The sequence below is a fragment of the Tiliqua scincoides genome, chromosome 11 (genome assembly GCF_035046505.1).
Source record: "Tiliqua scincoides isolate rTilSci1 chromosome 11, rTilSci1.hap2, whole genome shotgun sequence".
Taxonomy (NCBI): domain Eukaryota; kingdom Metazoa; phylum Chordata; class Lepidosauria; order Squamata; family Scincidae; genus Tiliqua; species Tiliqua scincoides.
Window position 1 is genome coordinate 4,123,454 of NC_089831.1, and position 19,161 is coordinate 4,142,614.

The 19,161-nt window shown below is 49.8% G+C and overlaps 1 protein-coding gene across 1 annotated transcript in view; it reads right to left on the reverse strand.

Moving 5' to 3' along the window:
* Positions 1 to 5,403: 5,403 nt before the first annotated feature.
* The window catches only part of FAM178B (family with sequence similarity 178 member B), a 61,882-nt gene continuing 48,124 nt past the window's right edge, over positions 5,404 to 19,161 (reverse strand). The window contains exons 4-6 of the mRNA XM_066639646.1: positions 13,296 to 13,373; positions 12,121 to 12,288; positions 5,404 to 5,754 (exon numbers count right to left, since the gene is read on the reverse strand). Of these exons, the coding sequence (XP_066495743.1) occupies positions 5,743 to 5,754; positions 12,121 to 12,288; positions 13,296 to 13,373 (258 nt within the window). The 3' untranslated portion in view covers positions 5,404 to 5,742. The remainder of the gene's footprint in view (positions 5,755 to 12,120; positions 12,289 to 13,295; positions 13,374 to 19,161) is intronic.

Genomic DNA, 19,161 nt, shown 5'->3' on the forward strand with positions numbered 1-19,161 from the left:
ATTTTCTTGCTTGGTGATGTCACTTCCAGTCATGACATCATTTCTGGTAGGTCCTGACAGATTCTTGTTCTAAAAAGTGGGTCCTGGTGCTAAATGTGTGAGAACCACTGCTCTAGCCCACCCCTTCAAATCCAGGAAGCAAAAAGATTGGCACATTAACAGGTGAGAGCATGTGGCATGTTGCACCAGCTTTTAGGCTGACCCTGGAAACTGCTGTTTGGGATTTCAGATGGGTCTTTTCAAGCCTTAGCAGAGATGCCTCCAGGACAGAACTTGTGAGATCTGTTCCATCCAAGGGAACAAGAGATGCCACCCCCTGGAAGGTTCATTATGTGGTGATGGATTCCCTGGAAGATGCTAAGGGAGATAATGGGCCTGCAGTTTCCCCCAATTTCACATGGCTCTTGATCACCCTGGAGGAGCACCTTGACCTAGAATTACTTACCTTTCGAAGGCTGAGAATATTCACGGGATTGACAAGGCACCTGGCAACAACAGTCGGACCAGACAAGCACTGGATAACTTGCAGAAGTGTCCACCAGCCTGGAATCCTGGCTTGCACCCCCTCCCCGCAAGTAGTTAAAGATAGAGATGATTAGTGGCTAATCCTGGATTTTGCCGGCCAGAGTCTGCCTTTGCTGACGCCTTTGCTCAGGTGTGTCTTGTGATTCCAAGGACAGGTGGGAGTCTCCACTGGGGTCCCATTCGATCAGCAGTCTGTTTGTCACTATGTTACACAAGATGGAGACCTCTGGCGAGCAGCTCCTGTACAAGGTAGCAGAAAAGCATTGAGACGAAGCTCCCTGATGGGAACGTGGCATAGCCAAGGGGAGGAGGAGGCAGCCAGATGCGAGTCCCCATCTGGATTGGCTCCTATTGCCATCTGAGCTGGCACTGGAGCTCTTCTGTTGCTGCACAGCAGTTCTCCAGTGTGACAAATGGACCATGACATCCTCCTTCAGTGAAGAGGGATGCCCGGTAGGCTTCCCCAGCCCTGGTGAAAATGGCCCCAAGCCAAATCCAGGCCTGACTGCATTTTCGACTTCTGGTCAAAGTGTCTTGCTCGTTAAATTCGGAAGCTGCTCCAGCTCTCTTGGCCCAATGTGGAATTTCTTTATGCACACAGGCACACATGGGAGCTGTAGGGCAGGATGTGAGAGGGGAGCAGAAGCAGGACTGGATTGGTAGAAGCCAGAAATACAGAATGGAGACCTTGCAGGCCAGGACTGCCTGCACACATTGCAGGGCTGGAGAACTGCACATCGGTCTAGCAGAAATCCCATGGCTACACATGCAAGTTACCCATTTGTTTTTTATAACCAGCTCTGCTTCTGTGCCTTTACAACAGCAACGGCATATGCAGAAATGAAGGAGCACTGCTGAATCTCCATGCCAGGGAAGGTTTGCCTCCTGTCTGGGTTGGTTCTGTGACTGATGCTGCTTTCCTTCTGATGAGCCAAACAACTGTTTTGCCAGTTCAGGAGTGGAAAGATACATCCAGCATTGTGGACGGGGCTGGCCCCAAACCCCCTGGCACCCGAGGTGGCATGCCAAGTGCTGCTCCTCTTTCCATGGTGATGTGCCAGCCTCCACTCCTCCCACTTCCTGGATTGGGAAAGGAAGAGGAAATGGGGAGGAGAGTCGCAGACTCCGGTCCTCCACATTTCCTCTTCAGGACAGCCCAAGACCTCTTGGTGCCTAAATGCTGCCCTTTTACCTCCAGATGTGCCAGCCCTGGATAGAAAGAAGGGATTAGAGCAGAGAGGAAGTATGGATGAGTGTGGTGAACTAAAGTGGGCACTCTAGCCCACCACTCTTCTCTCCTCCACACTTCTGTTCCATCCCCCTCTTTTCCGAGCCATCAAAGAGGAAAAGGGGGGGGGAGATGAAGAAGGGTACCCCTAGCCAAGGCCTAGGAGAGGGGGTTAAAGGGGGCAATTTGTACCTAGGCCCAGGGTCAAAAGGGGGCCTAGGAGCCAAAGGAGGGGGCCCAGAAAGTTCCTGGGATCTGACATTTTCCTCTCACCTGAACTCACTGCCAGCACATAATGCTGGGGCACAACCATGTGCATGCAGTGTTAACTGCTGCTGCAAGCAATATGCACCAGGCCAGGAAAGCTCCCATGATCCTCCTTAACACAGTGTCAAATCTGGGAGGAAACTGGCCTGCTACAGTTTGTCTTGTGGATCCCATAACCATGAATCTCAGAGACCCAGCTGTGGGGCTGCAGCTGCTGCAGAAGTTCATTTTGATCCATTCTAGTGTGAGCCTAAATACAATGATGCTAATTTTCTGCAATCAATTTTCTGTATTTCAAAAATTTTGCAGAGACTTAAGAGTGTGTCTGGTTTTTCATATTACTTTATCTAGCTGCCAGTGCTGCATGTTCGGGTAGGCCTGGGCTCTGCATCAAGAAGCCTAGTAGACCTGAGCTCCAAAGGCTATTGTGGCTGTCAACACCCACAAGCAGTGGAGCAGTGGAGGTGAGTTGATGGACAGAGGTGAGCCTTCCCTACCAACCAGTCGCCGCAATCAGCTCCACAGATAGGCCAGCTCTGCTTGCTGAGAGCAGAGGGGTGGCTACGAGGAACAGGGACTACTTGGTTGTGGCACCTCACCTCTGGGACTCGTTCCCCTTGTCCATCTGCCAAGCTGATCTTCAGAAAGCTGCCTTCTTCTTCAACTTTAATTTAATATATCTGAACTGGATGCTGCTGCTTTTAAATATAGATTGTTTTATTTCTTGCTGATCTGGATGAGTTATTTTAATTTTTGCCCTTGTTAGCTGCCTCAGGAATATCTGCGCTTAAGAGGTTGGATATAAATAAACGGAATACAAGCAGCTGAATCTGCCTTCCCTCAAACCTGAAGAACCCACCCCAGGCTTCACTAAATAAAAGAGGTTGTAAATATACTGGCAGCAGAGTGAATGCCACACTTACTCCTGGTTGTTTAGACTTAGGTTACATTGTTATGTACTTGCAAGAAGAGTATTTTAATTTACAGCTTTGGCCCTGCTGAAGGGACTTTGTGTAACCTGAATCTTTTCAGTGAGGCCTCTTTGTAATCTAATTAACAGTGTCTTAAATTACACGTTCTACAAAAAGAAAGAGGAGGCTAGATAAATGATGGGGTTCTCCTTAGGTCAGCGATTTCCAGTCTTTTTATCTCACAGCACACTGACAAGGCACTAAAATTGTCAAGGCACACCATCAGTTTTTTTCACAATTGACAAGGCACTTCATGCTGCTGGCAGGGGGCTCACATCCCCCAATGGCCATACTAGTAAATGGTCCTCCCCCAAACTCCTGCAGCACACCTGTAAACCACTCATGGCACACCAATGTGCCATGGCACAATGGCTGAAAATCACTGCCTTAGGTCCTTATTTAGCCACAAGGGTTACATGGACCCTCCATGTTCAGGGGTAGTATATCTCTGAATATCAGGCAATGAGAACAATTAGCAGGGGAAGGTAATCATGCCTTGCTTGTGATGGGGGGGCAGGGCAGTGATATCAGACACAAATATTGCAATTGTCCCTAGTGAACATTCTTAGAAGGCTCCAGCAAGGGGACATGATTTGGTTAAAGTTGGGGAGGTGGAGTATGTGGATTTCATCAAGATCTCCCTCACACCTTTCCCGCCATCATTCAATCATTCCAGAGGCATCTAACCAGGTGTTAGATGCCAGAAATGGCAACACCACTTGCACTAGGCACTGACTGTGAGGCTGTACCAGCCTCTGCTTCTCCAATCCTGGACATGGGAGGAGCAGAGGCCAGCACATCACCAGGGAAGGAGGTGGAATTTGGCAGGCTGCCGCTGTGAGGTCTTGGGCCAGCCCTGCACATGGCTTCTTATAATGGCCAGCCAAGATGTGTCCAAAAAGGGGGGAATGAAGGCCAGAATCCACCTCTGCTGTAGGTCCACCTCACCTCCCCCCCCTTTGAAAACTGATATTCAAGGTCTTCTTCTTCTGAATGTGGTGTCTCCAAATACCATTATGGCCACTAGCCACTGAAGGACCTCCCCTCCTTCTCCATGAATGTGCTGAACTCATTTTTAAAGCCACCTAAGCTAGTGGCCATCATCATGCCCTGTGGCAGCAAACTCTGGAAATGGACAGAACACTTGGTGGTGTTTTATTTGTCTCTTCTGCCAGAGCACTGGGCCAACGGTCCACACATTTTGGCTGCTCTAAGCAGCTTGCTGAAATCAGTGCTTGCCAAAAATACTCCCTGGCCCCTGAAGAAGGGAAATGCATCATTTTATCTGTGTCCAGTGTGACTTTAGGGAGGGGGTCCCAATCTCTGTCCACCCCACATCCCACACTCCCGGATTGCTATGCTGAGAGAGCATCTTGGAAGGCAAGCTGGTTGCGATTGTGTTGTCCAGTGATTTCAAACGTGTCTTTCCCTTGCACCCCACTCCAGTCAAATTATGTGTGTTTGGGTATGCAAAGCCAGCATACTGGCCAGCAGCATTTGGGTTGCCAGCCCAGAAGATTCTGTGTGGTCTCACAACAACCTGATTTGCGGTGAGATATCTTGCAACTTGGTTCCATTCCAGGTTGGCTCTCTCCAGCCAAGGGGAGAGCCAACTCCCCTTCTCTCAGCCAACATGCTCCTCAACACTCTCAGGAGGTCATTCTGGGAAAAGATGGAGCTGGACTGAGATACCTCGACTCGCTCTGGATAACAGTGACCACTCTGAAGCTGGCCAAAGTGTGATTAAAGCTTTATGCTGAGGCAGGGGCATTGCTCTATGCAAGTAATGAGTCAGACCAGAGGTCCATCACAGCCAGTACAGCTCTCCATGACCTCAGACAGGTCTTCTGCCTGAAAATTCTTTTTCCAAGAGATGACTGAATTTGGGCTTTCCTGTGTGCAAGGGACGGGCCTCACCACTGACCAGAGGTGTAACAAGGGCACAACCTGAGGGGCGCCTGCCTCTGGTGCTACGCCAAGGGGGTGGAGGAAGTGCTGGCAGTGGCTGCCTCATGATGCGGGAGCCCCCACAGGAGAAGGAATGGGGCGGCAACCACACTGCAAAGAAGCCGCCACCAGCACTACTTCTCCAAGTGAACCTGGAAATGATGTCACATGACAGGGCTGTTAGTTACACCTCTGTTGCTGACTCCCCCCCCCTCCCCAACAGAACATTCTGGGGCTCCACAGCTGAGCCTCCTGGGCTTACCATTCTCAGCAGCCTCCACACTCCCCAGATCCTCTCCTGCAGCCCCCAATTTGTCCTGCCACTAGCATGAATCCAGCATCGTTCCCTGCACGCCCTTGACGCGAGCCCATCTCCATGCAGTGAAGCACTTACTGTTACAACCTCAGGGAACAGTCAGGAAGAGAGGAATAAAACCCATTAAAAATGACATTTATTTTGGCCTCCTCAGTACAGGGAGCAGTGGATATTCCTTCCCCAGGCTTTGCCTTTCTTTTCTTTTTTGTGCTTTGAAAGCACGTTTCTTAAAGGCATGAGGTTGTCTAAACAAAAGCAACCCCTTCTTGGCTTTGCCCTTATGAGAACTTTGCTTCTTTGAAAAAGAAAACGTTAGAAAACTCAACAATAAATTGCCTTTGCTTAAGATGAGAAAGGATGGAGGAACAGGGCTTGGAGGTGGGCCTGAACTGTCTCTGCCCCCACCGCTTTGCCTTCCTGGGCTCCTTGCTGTTCTTCTCCTTGGTGACATTCCGTCAGGGTTCCAGGAAGATGCCCTCTCAGATGTTTTACCTTGGGCCCTGGGAGGAGAGAAAAGTGGAAGACGAGCTCTTAGGGGGGATCCCGTAACAGGAGCTCACTCCTGTGGGTGAGTGGCAGTGGGGTATGCAGGTAACAGTACCTTGCAAGTCTTGGATTGTTGCTCCTCCTGCCGCATCCATTCCATTAACCATGTCCATTCCATATCACTCACTTACATCTGTTGCTATGGCCCCTTTCAGTTGGGGTGGGGGGAACAGGTCAGAAGTGAGATTTGATTACAGTGCATCTGGGCATGTACAAAGTGATTTTCCTTCACCAGGGAGCAGCTGCACCCTGACTTGCACCTTTTACATCAAGAAGCAAGACGATTCCCTCCTGAATCCATCTGTGAGCATACCAAGGTCTATTTGGCAGTGGCTCCCCAGGTCTTTCCTGTCCTCTGTGGAGATGCTGCCAGAGGCTGAACCTGGGGCTTTCTGCATGCAGGCCAGGTGCTCGTGCCCCTGGAGATACAGCCCTGTCTTTGAGGGAAGGTGACAGAGCTTCCACTCAAGCCTGGGCATGGTGTTTTTATAAAGGGATTTCGCAAATAAAGCCGCTTCTGCTGTTACGCTGGTCCTACCAAACCATCAACCCACATTGTACAGGAGAAGTGCCTGCATCAGCTGGTTGTCCATTTGGGGAGCTGTAGCATTCAGGTGCTGGGAATGCACACATGTCAGAGTTAAACTCTGGCTATTTGTTACAAGTGCTTCTTGGAGGATGCTCTTGACCATGTGGTCGTGGCACTTTTCAGGCAGGACTCCTCCCTTCTGTGCATCCCCCAAGTGTGAACTGGGCTGGCCTGGCCCTGTTTGCCTCAGGCACCAGACCTCTTGTGCCAAGTCTCTTGGTTGGGGCTTCCCATCAGCATGCTCTAGTGCTCAAGCAGGAGAAGTAGTTGAGAAAAGGCAAGGAGGTCATGGAACAGAAGCATCAGGCCGGCCTTCTGCTGCCTGCACAGACAACTGGATCTCTCTCCTGGCACTTACAGTGCAGGTAGATGGAGGGTAGCGAGGCTTGTTAGTACCAGGTGGGAGAAGGGCAGCCTTGCAAGAATTTGTTTCATCTGCAAACATAAGAACATAAGAAAATAAGAACAGCCCCACTGGATCAGGCCATAGGCCCATCTAGTCCAGTTTCCTGTATCTCACAGTGGTCCACCAAATGCCCCAGGGAGCACACCAGATAACAAGAGACCTCATCCTGGTGCCCTCCCTTGCATTGGCATTCTGACATAGCCCACTTCTAAAATCAGGAGGTTGCATGTAACCCGTAATGGATTTTTCCTCCAGAAACTTGTCCAATCCCCTTTTAAAGGCATCTAGGCCAAATGCCATCACCACATCCTGTGGCAAAATGATTTGAGGGCTTGGTTGGCGGTGAGTAGACACACAATGGAGTGGGGGAGGAGGATGTGATGCTAGCTTTGTTCACCTGACAAGGGAAGGCATCTACTTTGGTGGCAGGGACTGATGGTTCACCTCTGAGCATGCAGAAGAGGACCTGGACACACTTATCATGTGGAGGACAGGCCCATCACTAGAATTGCTACCTGGATCGACAGGTTAGATTCACTTTCTGCTTCGATCCACCCAGCTCCCAAAGGGATCTTTCCTTGCTGATTTTTTTTTGTTTGTTTCAATATTTGCTTTATGATGGCTTATAATAGTTTTAGTACTTTTAACAGTGTGTACCACAGACAGCCAAGTGCGGATTAGTGACTATGACAGTTTGTTCTGAAATGTTTGTGTTTATTGTATTTTATATTCCAAAATAAAAACATTTATTTTGAAAAAAATTACATCCACTGATTGGGTGTTTTAGAAATAGGAAAGAACAGCAGGATAGAGATTTAGACTGTAAATTATTTTTTGCTTAAGCTTTTTTTTTTTTTTTTTGCTTATGAACTCTGAAAGTGCCGCTGCATCAATGGCACTGCATTAAATATAATTCAATTTGTCCCTTTCTCATGCTGCGTTTGTTCACTCTTGCTAAAAAAGTGCCCATTCCACTGAATTGCACCCTCCCCCCCCCCCCAAATCACAGGCAGCATCTCCCAACTCTCTGCAGCTCCAGTGATTGGATTAAGAAAGCAGAGGCACCAGATCGGGAAGCAAAGACAACAATTAAACCAGGAGCTTACTGATTAACTGGGCAATAATAGCTCTGAGCCCTCTTGATTTGAAGGATGCCAACAGACATCATTTCCTCTTTCCTGCCATGCTGTACCCCCTTCCCTGCCCCCAACCTTTCTAGGCTTGGCAATGACCTTAGGTGCTGGCAGCAGTCAGCGGAAGCTCCAGGGGTGGAGAGTCCGTTCTTGCGTAATGGAGGTGCAGAGCAAGGAAGGCGGTGCTTCTGTTTTCTATCATGTTTGCATAAAGCAAGGTTAAAGCATCAGGTCTGCCTGTAGTTCAGGCACGCTGATGAGTGGGGGTATCAGGCAGCCCTCAGTAGCTGGTGTCCCACTTAAAATTAACATCCAGCTTTGCTAATATAAAGAGGGCCATAAGGAATGGTGGAAACCAGAAACACAATCTTTTCTAAAGATAATGTGGTCCCTTTGTCCCTCCAACTGCATTCTGCAATCGGTGCCTACCAGTTACTGCAGCAGTTTTCAAACTCTCCATGAGTTGCGGGGGCGAGGGGGAAGGCAGCGGCATGATCCCCAGGATCGTGCCGCTCAGGGGGCTGCAGCGGCTTGACTGTACTCACCACAGCCTTCTGCGACCTCCCGGGGGTGTGGGGAGCCCTGCTGAAGGTTGCGCAGGGCTCCCTGCACCCCCCGGGAGGCTGCAGGAGGCTCTGGTAAGTACAACCAAGCCCCTGCAGCCCCCTGAGCAGTGCGATCCTGGGGATCGCGCTGCAGCCTCCTCCCTGCCTCCTTGCTACCCCCGCCCCTTAAGGGGGCAGAGGCCAGGGCCCAAAGGCCCTGAGTTAGTGAATTAAATCATATAGAGTCTAATTCCTGCACTCCATTTTAAGACTCCTGTAAATGGCAGACTTTGGGGTGGTGCCACCCAGCCTGGTGAACAGTTGCTTGCAACTCCGGGTCATTTTAGCTTGTCTTAATAACCAGAACGTAGCTTTGGTTTTTTGTTTTGTTTGGCAGGCAGCCCTCTGCAGCTGTCTGGGTGAGGCAGAGGGTCACAGGAGCTTGCTGTGGAGCTCACCTGCTGGGACTGATGCCAAGATCTGGTTGGGAAGCAAACCTGCCTGCACCACGCTGGAGGTCTCTGGCCACTAAGCTGTTCAGAAGTTTCCTGCGCCAAAGAAGCTTAACTCCAGCCAGACCCCTTTCTCACAAATCTCCCCAGAAAAGCTACTTAGAGGCCTGCCGAGCACAGGATTCTCTTCTCTAAAGGAGCATTCATTAACCCTTCATTCCCCCACAGGGCCCATGCACTGCTGGGCACACAGAGGTCTCAATAATATGCACAACTGACATATGGAATTTGCTGCTACAAGATGCGGCAATGGCCAAATCCATTTTACCCAATCAGGCCCATGAATTAAATAAGAGGCATGGAGGACAAGTCAACCAACAGCTACTGGCCATTATGGCGACCCGTGACCTCCAGAGAGATGCCTCTGAATCCCAGTTGTAGGGGAGCAATGGTAGGATGAACCCATCTCCTGCCTGCCTGTGAGCTCTTCAGAGATATCTGACTGGCTGCTGTGGAGAACCAGACGTTGACTAGGTCGGCCTTGGACTTAAGCCTTGGGAGTGTCCAGATATGCCTCTGTTTGGATGCCTGCAGGCTGGCTGCATGTGACCAGGGGCACTTTCACACTGGAGATGGGTGATGGGGGAGGGCTTTTGTGCTTCATTGCAGCAGGACTTGCTGGTGAGTGGTGCTCCAGGGACAAGATGTGCCTGTCAGCTTCTCTGCTGCTGCACCATGGCTAGACCTGCCTCTGTTTCTGCATCTCCTTCAACAGACCTTACTTCTGCCACTGACTTTCCCCATTCCTCCCCCTGGCTCCTAACTGCCCTTTGGGGGGCACCATACTTAAGTGTGATGGGTGGTGGCTCTCCTTCCATCTTCTTACATAATTCAGACATGCACATGATTCAACAGGCAGTGTGGTCTGGTGGGTGGTGTCCAGCTAGGACCATGGAAACCCATTGAACCAGGAAGCTTATCCAGGGCCAGTCCGAGACATGCCAAGTTCTGCCCCCCCCCTTACCAAGAGATGCACCAGCCTCTGCTCCTCCCATCCCAAACTGGGAAAGGAAGAAGGGGATGGAACGGAAGGGGAAGTGTGGAGGAGAGGGGCCTCTCTGGTGCTGTAGCCCACCACTTTTCTTCTTCTGCTCCATCGCCATCTTCCTTTTCCAATCCAGGGAGCAGGAAGAAAAGAAGCAGTTGAGGGGGCAGATGGCCCCCTGCCAATCTAGGGCCTGAGGCACCAGCCTCAGTCAGCCTCCTGAGCTTATCTGGTAACCTTGGGCTAGTCACTATCTCTCAGTTTGGCTTACCTCACAGGGTTGTTGTGAGGATAAACTGGGAGTGGGGAGCAGATCTATGCAGGAAGGATGGGATAAAAAGGATAATAAACCATTCTGCAGGAGCAGCAGTACTTCTGAGCAAGTCACGGCTTCCACACACCAAGCAACGAAGGACGCTATCAGTGCAACAGGCCTGTGGACCAGATATGTGAGCATTTCCTTGTTTAGAAAAAGAACAGGATTTTTCTGATTTGTGTTAACAGCCCTGCTCTGGTTATTAGGAATTCTAAAAACAGGAAATGCACTGAAAATAAACTGACATTCTGCAATTTAATTTTGAATCTATCCGACAGCGAGCCGCCTTCCAGTCCTTGCAGAAAATGTTGCCTTGCCCCAGCACTTCCACCTCCTTGTTTCTCACCCGCCTGTGTCACTTGATCTGAAATAGTGCGCTGAATCTTGCGCCAAGTCGCAGAGAAGCTGCTCCTTTACTGCCAGGCCTGTTATCTCCAGAGACTCTTGGTCGTCCGAACAAATTGTGCTGATGCTGCCTGGCTTCCCTAGATCGTCGCACTCACTGGGACACAAGAACCACAGAAGAGCCCTGTGAAACCTGAGTGACCAACCAGTTGTTCCCAGGCAGCCGCCAGGGACAGGATGACTGTAACAGCCCTGCCACTCCCCAGGAACTGACATTCAGCGGCACACTGCTTCTGCACATGGAGGTTCCATTCTGCCACTTGTTAATCACTACAGAAAGGGCTCAACCCCCCATGAACTTGTCTCACTTCCTTTTAAAGCCATCTAAGGAAGTGGTAATCTCAGAATCCTGCGGCAGTGAATTCCATAAGCTAACAATGCAGTGCATCAAAGTAGTTTCTTCTGTCTGTTCTGAATTTCCTGCCTATCAGTATCTACCCTCCCCCCAGCACACGCAGATCTTGGCGTTTCATTCTGTTCTGTTCTGTTTCCTGGTCAGCTTCTTGAGCCATCCTAGAATAGTGCTGAGATTTCTCAGGAAACTCTTGTGCTATGAGCCAGAGATTGGCCACCCTTCATTCCTCAGTGGTGGACCCTTCTTTCCCAACCCATAACACAGAAGGCACCCAGCCAGGCCTGGCTCTGGCATGCCTGTTCTGTTCTCCCTTTGATATGACTGTTGCTAGTGGTGGCCTTCCTGGCACAAGCAAGGGCGGGTGTGTAATGTGTGATTAGCCACAGACAGCTGCAACCAAAAGCACAGCTGCACAGTGCTCGCTCACATTTGGATGCCCAAGGTGGGCTACACAAGCAGAACATCCCCCCCAGCCCCTGCCAGCTGTCCAGTGATTAGCACAGGGCTCAATTCACCAGGAACATTTCTCCTGTTCAATGTACAAGCTAGTTGTTTTTTGTACAGGGAGTTCAATCAATCAATCAATCAATCAATCAATCAATCAATCAATCAACAGAACCAGCCAAAATGCACATGGTGGGTATTCAGAACAGCACCTTCTCGGTTGTAGCCCTCAGGCTCTGGAAGCCCATCCAGCCTCTTCCCTATTGATCTTTTGGGACGAGTGAAGACCATTCTGTTTAAATGGACATTCAATGATGCCTAGGCTTGTTCCCCTGAATTTGCTGCTCTTTTCATCTGGCTCTGGCTGGCTGCATGTTGTGATTTTCAATTTTGGGCTGCCTGTTTTACTGCCCATTTAATTACAATTTTATGCCATTTGGGGGACTCTTTGAGCGGAAAAGTGGCATGTCAACTTTTGCTGTTGCTTCTCAGTGTATTGAGTCAGACTGGCCTGGCTCTCGCTCTGCCACCTTCCATGGTACCCCAAACCCACTTTGGTTTGCCCCATGGTGGCACCCGGACTGATGACCCTGGCTGAATGCCAAAGACCCCCTTCCCCAGAGAAAGTACCTGTTGGGGCATTCCCTGAAGCCACGTCCGAGGCAGCAGCTCCTGCCATTTGACATAGGTCTGTGCAGCCAGGTCCTTGAGCTCGGTGCGGTACATGAGGCGGGGGTCCTCCCGGATGCTGGTGCTAATGTGCTGCTGCAGCTGGATGCAGAGCTGCTGGAGGTGCTCCTGTGGGGAATGAAAGGCCCGGAGTCAAGAGGCAGAAAGAAACACATGAGGAGCCGGCAGAACCGACTCTCACTGCATGACACCCACAAAGCAGAGAATCACAGAATCATACAGTTGGAAGGTACCTAAAAGGTCATTCAGTCCAACTCCCAAACTGTAGCACAAAATCCTCCTGCAATTATGCCATCACATTTTCCCCAAAATGCTGCAATTTGGGAGGGGGAGAACACTTCTGAGAGGGTGAATTTCTCCTGAGTGAACATCTGAAGAGCATCAGTTGAACAAACATAACAGAAGAAAAAACACGGGAGTGGGCATTTTCTATCCCCCTCCCCCGCCTGCTCCAGTCTTTGCAGGCTGCCCCTGCCAGGAGCTGCAGACTGGCCGGCTGAACAGACGACACACACCAGGCGCTTGTGCACAGGCAGGTTTCATTTCCAGTGGGGGAGCATCTGATTCAACCCTGTGGCCTGAAATGCGACAGCCCCGGGAAAGGTTTCGTTTTTGGTGACTGCACAAATCGGTTGTTTCTCCATCAAAACAGTTTAGAGCAGAAGAGACAGAAAAACCAGAACTGGAGCAGGACCGGCGGGCTACTTTCTGGGCCAAGCTACACATTACACATGCATATGTTTTAATCCCGCCGTGGCTGCCTCTGCTCTCCATCACCCCTCCAAGGAGTTATTTCATAGTTCCACCCTTAGCAATTAATAGCAAACTGGAGATCTGTTCTGCTCCATTTCTGGCTCCACGGCTCTTCTGAGCAAGCATTGTTTGCTGCTTCTGTGTGCTGGAGGAGCGGGCTGGCTCCAGCAGAGCTGCGAAGCTGTAATTTACGCTGCCCACAAAAGTTGAGTTGTTGCCAGCCTTCTCCTCCAGAAGGCAATGTCACGTGCAGTGCAATCATTAATATAATAACTTCCAGCGAGGGATCAGTTTGCCCAACTTGGCCTGAGTGTAGCCTCCATGTTACCAAACCTGCCTGCCTGTCCCAGATCCTGACTCACCTGCTCTGTTGAAGACCCAGGGTTTGTTACCACAACCACATTGGCCAAGGTCAGGAGGCTGTAGCAGAGGTAGCAGGCCTGGAAGGGGAGAGAAAGGCAGATCATTCAGGCAGGGTCGGGTTTTCCCACTGAAAGGATTTCATGCTCATGATAGATAGGCCGCTTTCCTTTCAGCCTAGAGTCCTTCAGGGGGCGAGCCCAAGAGGCACCCATAAGAAAGTGGAAAGTTCAGGCTTTAGGACTAGTTGTCATTTGATCTCTCCTCTCCTAGGACATGATCCAGCAGTGGCCAGCCCAGCCAGAATATTGTAGAATAAGAGAGAATGAGAGCAATGTCAGTGCCATCAGACTGCTGGGACCCCCACTATGACCTATAGCAGTGGTTCCCAAACTTTTTCAGCAGGTGGCTCCTTTGACCTACTGGGCCATTTGCTATGGCACCTCATTAGGACTACAATCCTATACATTGTATAGGGCGGCAAATCCTTTCGCAAGGATTTGGTGGCTCTCCTGGCAGGTTTTCTGCGGCTCCCTGGCAAGCTATGGCTCACAGTTTGGGAACCACACTGATCAGCGGTCAGAGGTCAATGGCAGATAACCTGCTCTCTATGCAGAAGGTCCCAGGTCTGACTGCCAGCATCTCTGGATAGGGCTGGGAAAGACCTGTCTGAATCTTGGGGAGACACTGCAGCTGAACCAAAGCTGTGACTCAGGAGGGCATTCATTGATGTCCAGCCCACCCTTCCGCTGGTTAACACAGCAAAGCTCCTGTGCTGCCCAGTGGAGACTGCTGTCTTGCACAGCAACTGCTTGTTTCAATAGGGCTTGTGCAGGATAACATCACAGTGGATGGTGCTCCTCTGGCAAGATCTGTCTGCCTCCCACTCTGCGGCCCTTAATGGCACTCCAAATCTGACTTTGCCTGATGACAAGGCTACCCCTGAACACACCAGGTACACACAGGATCCCTGCAGAGTCACCAACTTTGCCTGGAAAGCGATCCAAAGAGGTTGGTGCCCCCAGCTCAGTCCCTGAGAGAAGGTGACAGAACCCAAGATTTTTATGCAGGGGTAAGTTAATGCTCTCTTGCAAAACATTGGCTGCAACTTGGTTCACGATTTGCCTTGTGGCAGTGGACCAGAATCCATTCCAAACTCTTTGCAGCTGCCAGGTGAGTCAACTCTGCAGCTGTATGTTGCCAACGTTCCTCCTCAACACTCCGTCCAAGCAGGAATCAACCAAATGGAGCAGCGGGGCAGGACTGGGCTATCTTGTTCCTGTGCCTCATCCTCAAGACCAACAGCTGTCCCTGACAGTTCTATCTCTCCCACTAGTGTGCCCCCAGCATGCATTGCCCTGCCAGGCCTTCTGGAGCCCCTGTGCATGACAAGGTACTTCAATCTCTACCATAGCTAATGCACAAGGCAGAACTCCCCCGCCCCTGCACCCCCAGCCACTGCTTCCGGTTCAAAATACTGCAGCCAAGTCATCGCAGGGTGATGGTGACTCGAAAGACTTAGTGGATGTGTGTTCATGTAACTTGTCTGCATGCACTGACAAACTATACAGCAATGGAAGACAATCTGCAGAGATTTGAACCTGGATCTTTCAGATCTACGTCCAGCTCATGAACCACTACACTATCCTGGCTCTGTATGTATGATTTTTCATTTGGACTGCAGCTCAAGGGGGAAAGGGGGAAATATTCTCTCCATGTGCCACAGTCCCAAACCCTGTGACTGCTCTTTTAAAGGAAAACACACACATACGCACACACACAAACTATGCATTTAAGAGGCCATGCAATTTGGCTCTCATTCCATGACATGAAATATTGTGAATATTGTGATAAAAGGTTTATAAATTAGAACATTTTTAATGTCTTTTGATCAATGTGTTTTAATTCTTGTGGGTCTTAAAAAACTGTGAACTGCCTTGGGGGAACAATATAGAAAGAAGAGCTATAGATTGAAAATGCAACTCAAAAAAATTATAAACCAAACATGCCTCTTCCAGGAGGATGCCCGAAATGGTCAGACAACAGCAGAGGTTTAAAGAATGTTAACTGAGGAACGAAGAGGTACATCTAATACCTGGCTGAGCATATAATGAGCCAAGCAGGCATCTGTGCTATAGTGGAACAACAGGCAACAAAGTAATGGGCTTAGCAAGAAGAAAGTGATAGCAAGAACAGGACAAAAGCGAATTCTCCCAGGCTGTGGAGCAGGAACTGAGGCTGCTCTTGAGTAACAGGTGATGTGGCAGAACACAAGCGGATAACAAGCAACAAGTGATGGTCTGCTGGGATGAGAGCATAATCAGGTGAAAATGAAAATGAAAACAGGAGATGTTTTGCCTGCCTTGCGGCTTCTCTCCTGGAAGGGCTACACCCCTCTCCAGCCTGATAAGGAGACAGCGGCAGCAATAGTTAATTAAATCCTTGGCAGCTGCCCTGCTCCAGGCCTTGCCCCAGGGGACGGGTGGGAGAGCCAGGAGCACCTTTCCCTGGTGGAGTGAGGGAGACCAGGTTGTGGGCTGGGAGAAGGAGCAGACTGTGGGTGTTTTAGAGCCAAAGGCAGAACATTAAATCTACAACTTCCCACTGCCACCCTGGTGGTAAAAATACTGCTGGGCACTCCCCATTGCCTTGAGAGGCTCTGAGGGCTGTGCCATCAGGTTTTGTTTCCTTGGAAAGACAGAATGGCAGAGACTTCTGGTGGTTGTGCAATATTGGCTTTACTTACAAATAGAAACTCGAGCATGAGTAAGTGGAGTTAAAGAGGTAGCAGACATGTGACTCCAAAGACCCCTGGAAAGAGAGAGGCCCTGCTCCCCAAAGGTGTTTTTAGCCACTTCTCCTTGGGCTGAATTTGGCCTACAGGCTTCTAGTTGCCTATCCTGTAAGACGGTCCCTGACCATGTGAAGAAGGACCTTCCCCGAGCCTGGGACGGTGGAGTGGAAACAGCTCAGGTTCACTTGTGTCCCCCAGAGGCTCTGTTCCCAGAGTGAGGGGTGTCTCAATTCTGCCCTTTCAGTTAGGATCCCTGATACTTTTCATACATTCCAGAGGGAAATCTGTTTTAAACTGGTGCAAACAGGCTCAGACTTTCTAGCACCTGAGGCAGACCCAAATCCTAACTAACTTTCCAGCTCTGACACAGCAGTGCCAATGGGGCATGTGCTGCATCTTGCAGTTAGTCACAGAGGCCTCCTCAAGGTAAGGTAAGGGAATGTTTGTTTCATTACCTCGAAGTTGCATTGCCCTGACCTTGCTGCTGGAAAGTGGGTTAGGATTGCTCCCTCAGTCAGCCATATACCACCCCCTTCGCCTGCATCCCAGGTGTGTGTGTATGTGTGTGTGTGAGTGTGTGGAGGGGAGGAGAGTGGTGGGCTAGAGCAGAGGTCTCCAAACTGCAGGATGAAAATGCCTTCCCCGTTGTGTAGGGCGTTTGCCATTCTGCAGTGCAGTGTTGCATCTGTCCAAGCAATCTCTGCAGAAAGCTGCTTCCACCCCAAAACTGGGGTGCAGAACCTGCTGGGGCAACAGGCAGCAGAAGCAGCTGCCCAGCATAACTTTCTGTAACAGAGGTCCCTGATCCAATTCAACCTTCTAGCATCGATGCAGCGGTAATGCAGTCCCGAGGTAAGGGAACAAATCTTCATGTACCTTGAGGACTGCCCCCCCCCACTGCAGGATGCAGAACCCGCCAAGCTGGTGTCCTGTAGCACCTTAAAGACCAACACCTTAAAGTTTTACTGGAATAGAAAGTTCCATGGACTAGAGCCTACTTCCCATTATCTACTGTTGGCAAATATGCGTGTGTATGTAGGCATATAGAAAACCAATCGCAAACAGTGGAGCAAAAGGTCACCCAAGGCAAGAGATTCAGCCTGTGACATTTCTAGGCATTGCTCAAACGTATGCAAGATAAGCACCAGGCCTGTTCACAACAGCAGCCATTAGTGATAGCACAATCTTTCCACTGCCTGTTCTTATCAAGTATGCATTCAGTCTCCGCATATAGAAAGGTCACAGATCCACTGTAGCTCTTGCTCTTCCTGGCCCATGGCTCCAAAAGTTTACAGGGTTTTTTTTCTCTCCCCCTGCCAACTGAAGAGGGCCAGCCCAAGACCTCCAGGAGCCTGAGGCAGTGTGCCAAATGCTGCCTCCCCTGACTGGGTGATCAGACAGCCTCTGCTCCTCCCAAACCCTGGATTGGAAAAGGAAGAGGAGGTGGAGCAAAAGAAAAGCAGAGAGAAAGGTGATGAACTAGAGTGTCTTTGAGGCTCTAGCCCACCACTCTTCTCTCCTCCCCACTTCTGCTTCATTCCCCTCTCCCTTTTCCAATTTGTGCAGTGGAAAGAGGAAAATGAGCAGAAGAGGCAAGTGAGTTGACAGAGGTGGGAACCTCAGTCGGTCTCTTGGGTGGGCCAACCTGGCAGCTGAGAACATATTCCACACTTTTCATCAAACAGGCATTATGATTAGCTTCTGAACACTTTATGCCCAATAAAACTGTAGGTAACCACATCAGAAAACAGATCCAGAAAAGGACAAACCCAAAGATCAGAAAGTAATGAGGAAATGAGGTGGACAGGAAGTAAAATGGGGAGGTGGGAGAGAACTGGGGAAGTTCCTCCCAGGAAGCACAGGAGGAGTTGACATGATTAGTCTTAGTAGGTGCCAGACAGACTTTGGGGTTCATCAGCACTACTGGGGCAAAGAAGTCATGATTTCTGCTACAGTCAATGTGTTAGATCCTTATTGTGTCATAAGACAGCTTGTCGTTTAATGCAAATACAGTATTTGAGGATGCTGCTTAGGAGGCTTGGCAGGAGCAGCTGATGTTGTCAAGATCAGGGGAATTCAAGCAAGGAATTACTAAGAGGTGAACAAAGGGAGGGAAGAGTTCCAGTTACTGAAGTGAGCTGGAGATGTGGTACAGCTGGCCTCCCTCTCCTGACCTCATGCAGCACCCGCTGTGCACACCTGGGAGTTCCTTTTTTTGCAGAACCTCCTGATCCAGCCAGGTGACGTCTGTCCTAACGCATGCTAAGTCCCTGGAAGGTTCAGCATATGTTGGTGGACTTGTCCCCAGCAAGCACTGCAAGTCAGTAAGCAAAAGGGACTTGGGAAGCATTCCACACTGTCTCACATGAGCTTAGCAGAGGAGGTCAGCAGGTAAAGGGGTTTGCAGGTAAGCTGTTTGCTGTGTGGATGCCTACAAATTGCATTAAGAGATTGCAGGACAAACAGGCTTAAGCTTACAGGCGGGGAAACAATCCTCTGCCTTCCTACTAGCTCCCAAGCGCCTGGGATAAATTTGAGCAGAACATGAAATATTTCTATTCTCCTTAAAAATCACCAGAAAGTTCATTTAAAAATCTCACCAGACTGATTCCTGCCTGGTTGAAGAGGCAAGCTAACTTTCCATTTGAATTAAATGAATGACTTGCCTCTTCAATAGCCCAGTTATGAACTGGAAATTTTGGGGGAGGGGTGACTTCAAGTAGTTAGTATTTTCCTTTGTTATTTTTGTCATTGTCTTACAGACCACTTGAAAATGGAGCATGGGGCTGAAGAGACCCATAGGTCTCAGCAGTTTTTACTTACCTCTGGTTGGGCTTCTGATTGTCCCCCCATCGCATGTGCTCCTTTGGCACAGCTGCATGCTATAGTGTAGTGGGGGATGGGGTTGTAAGACATTTGAACTGGAATGTGTTTTGTTACAGTCTTAATGGCATGTGGCTATTGGAAATCTCACATTCCTGCACTTCTAAGTTTACCACTATTCCACTCATAGCATTGGTGAATACAATGTGCACCCAAGTCACATGTGCAGGGCTTTATAACCACTGTGGTTG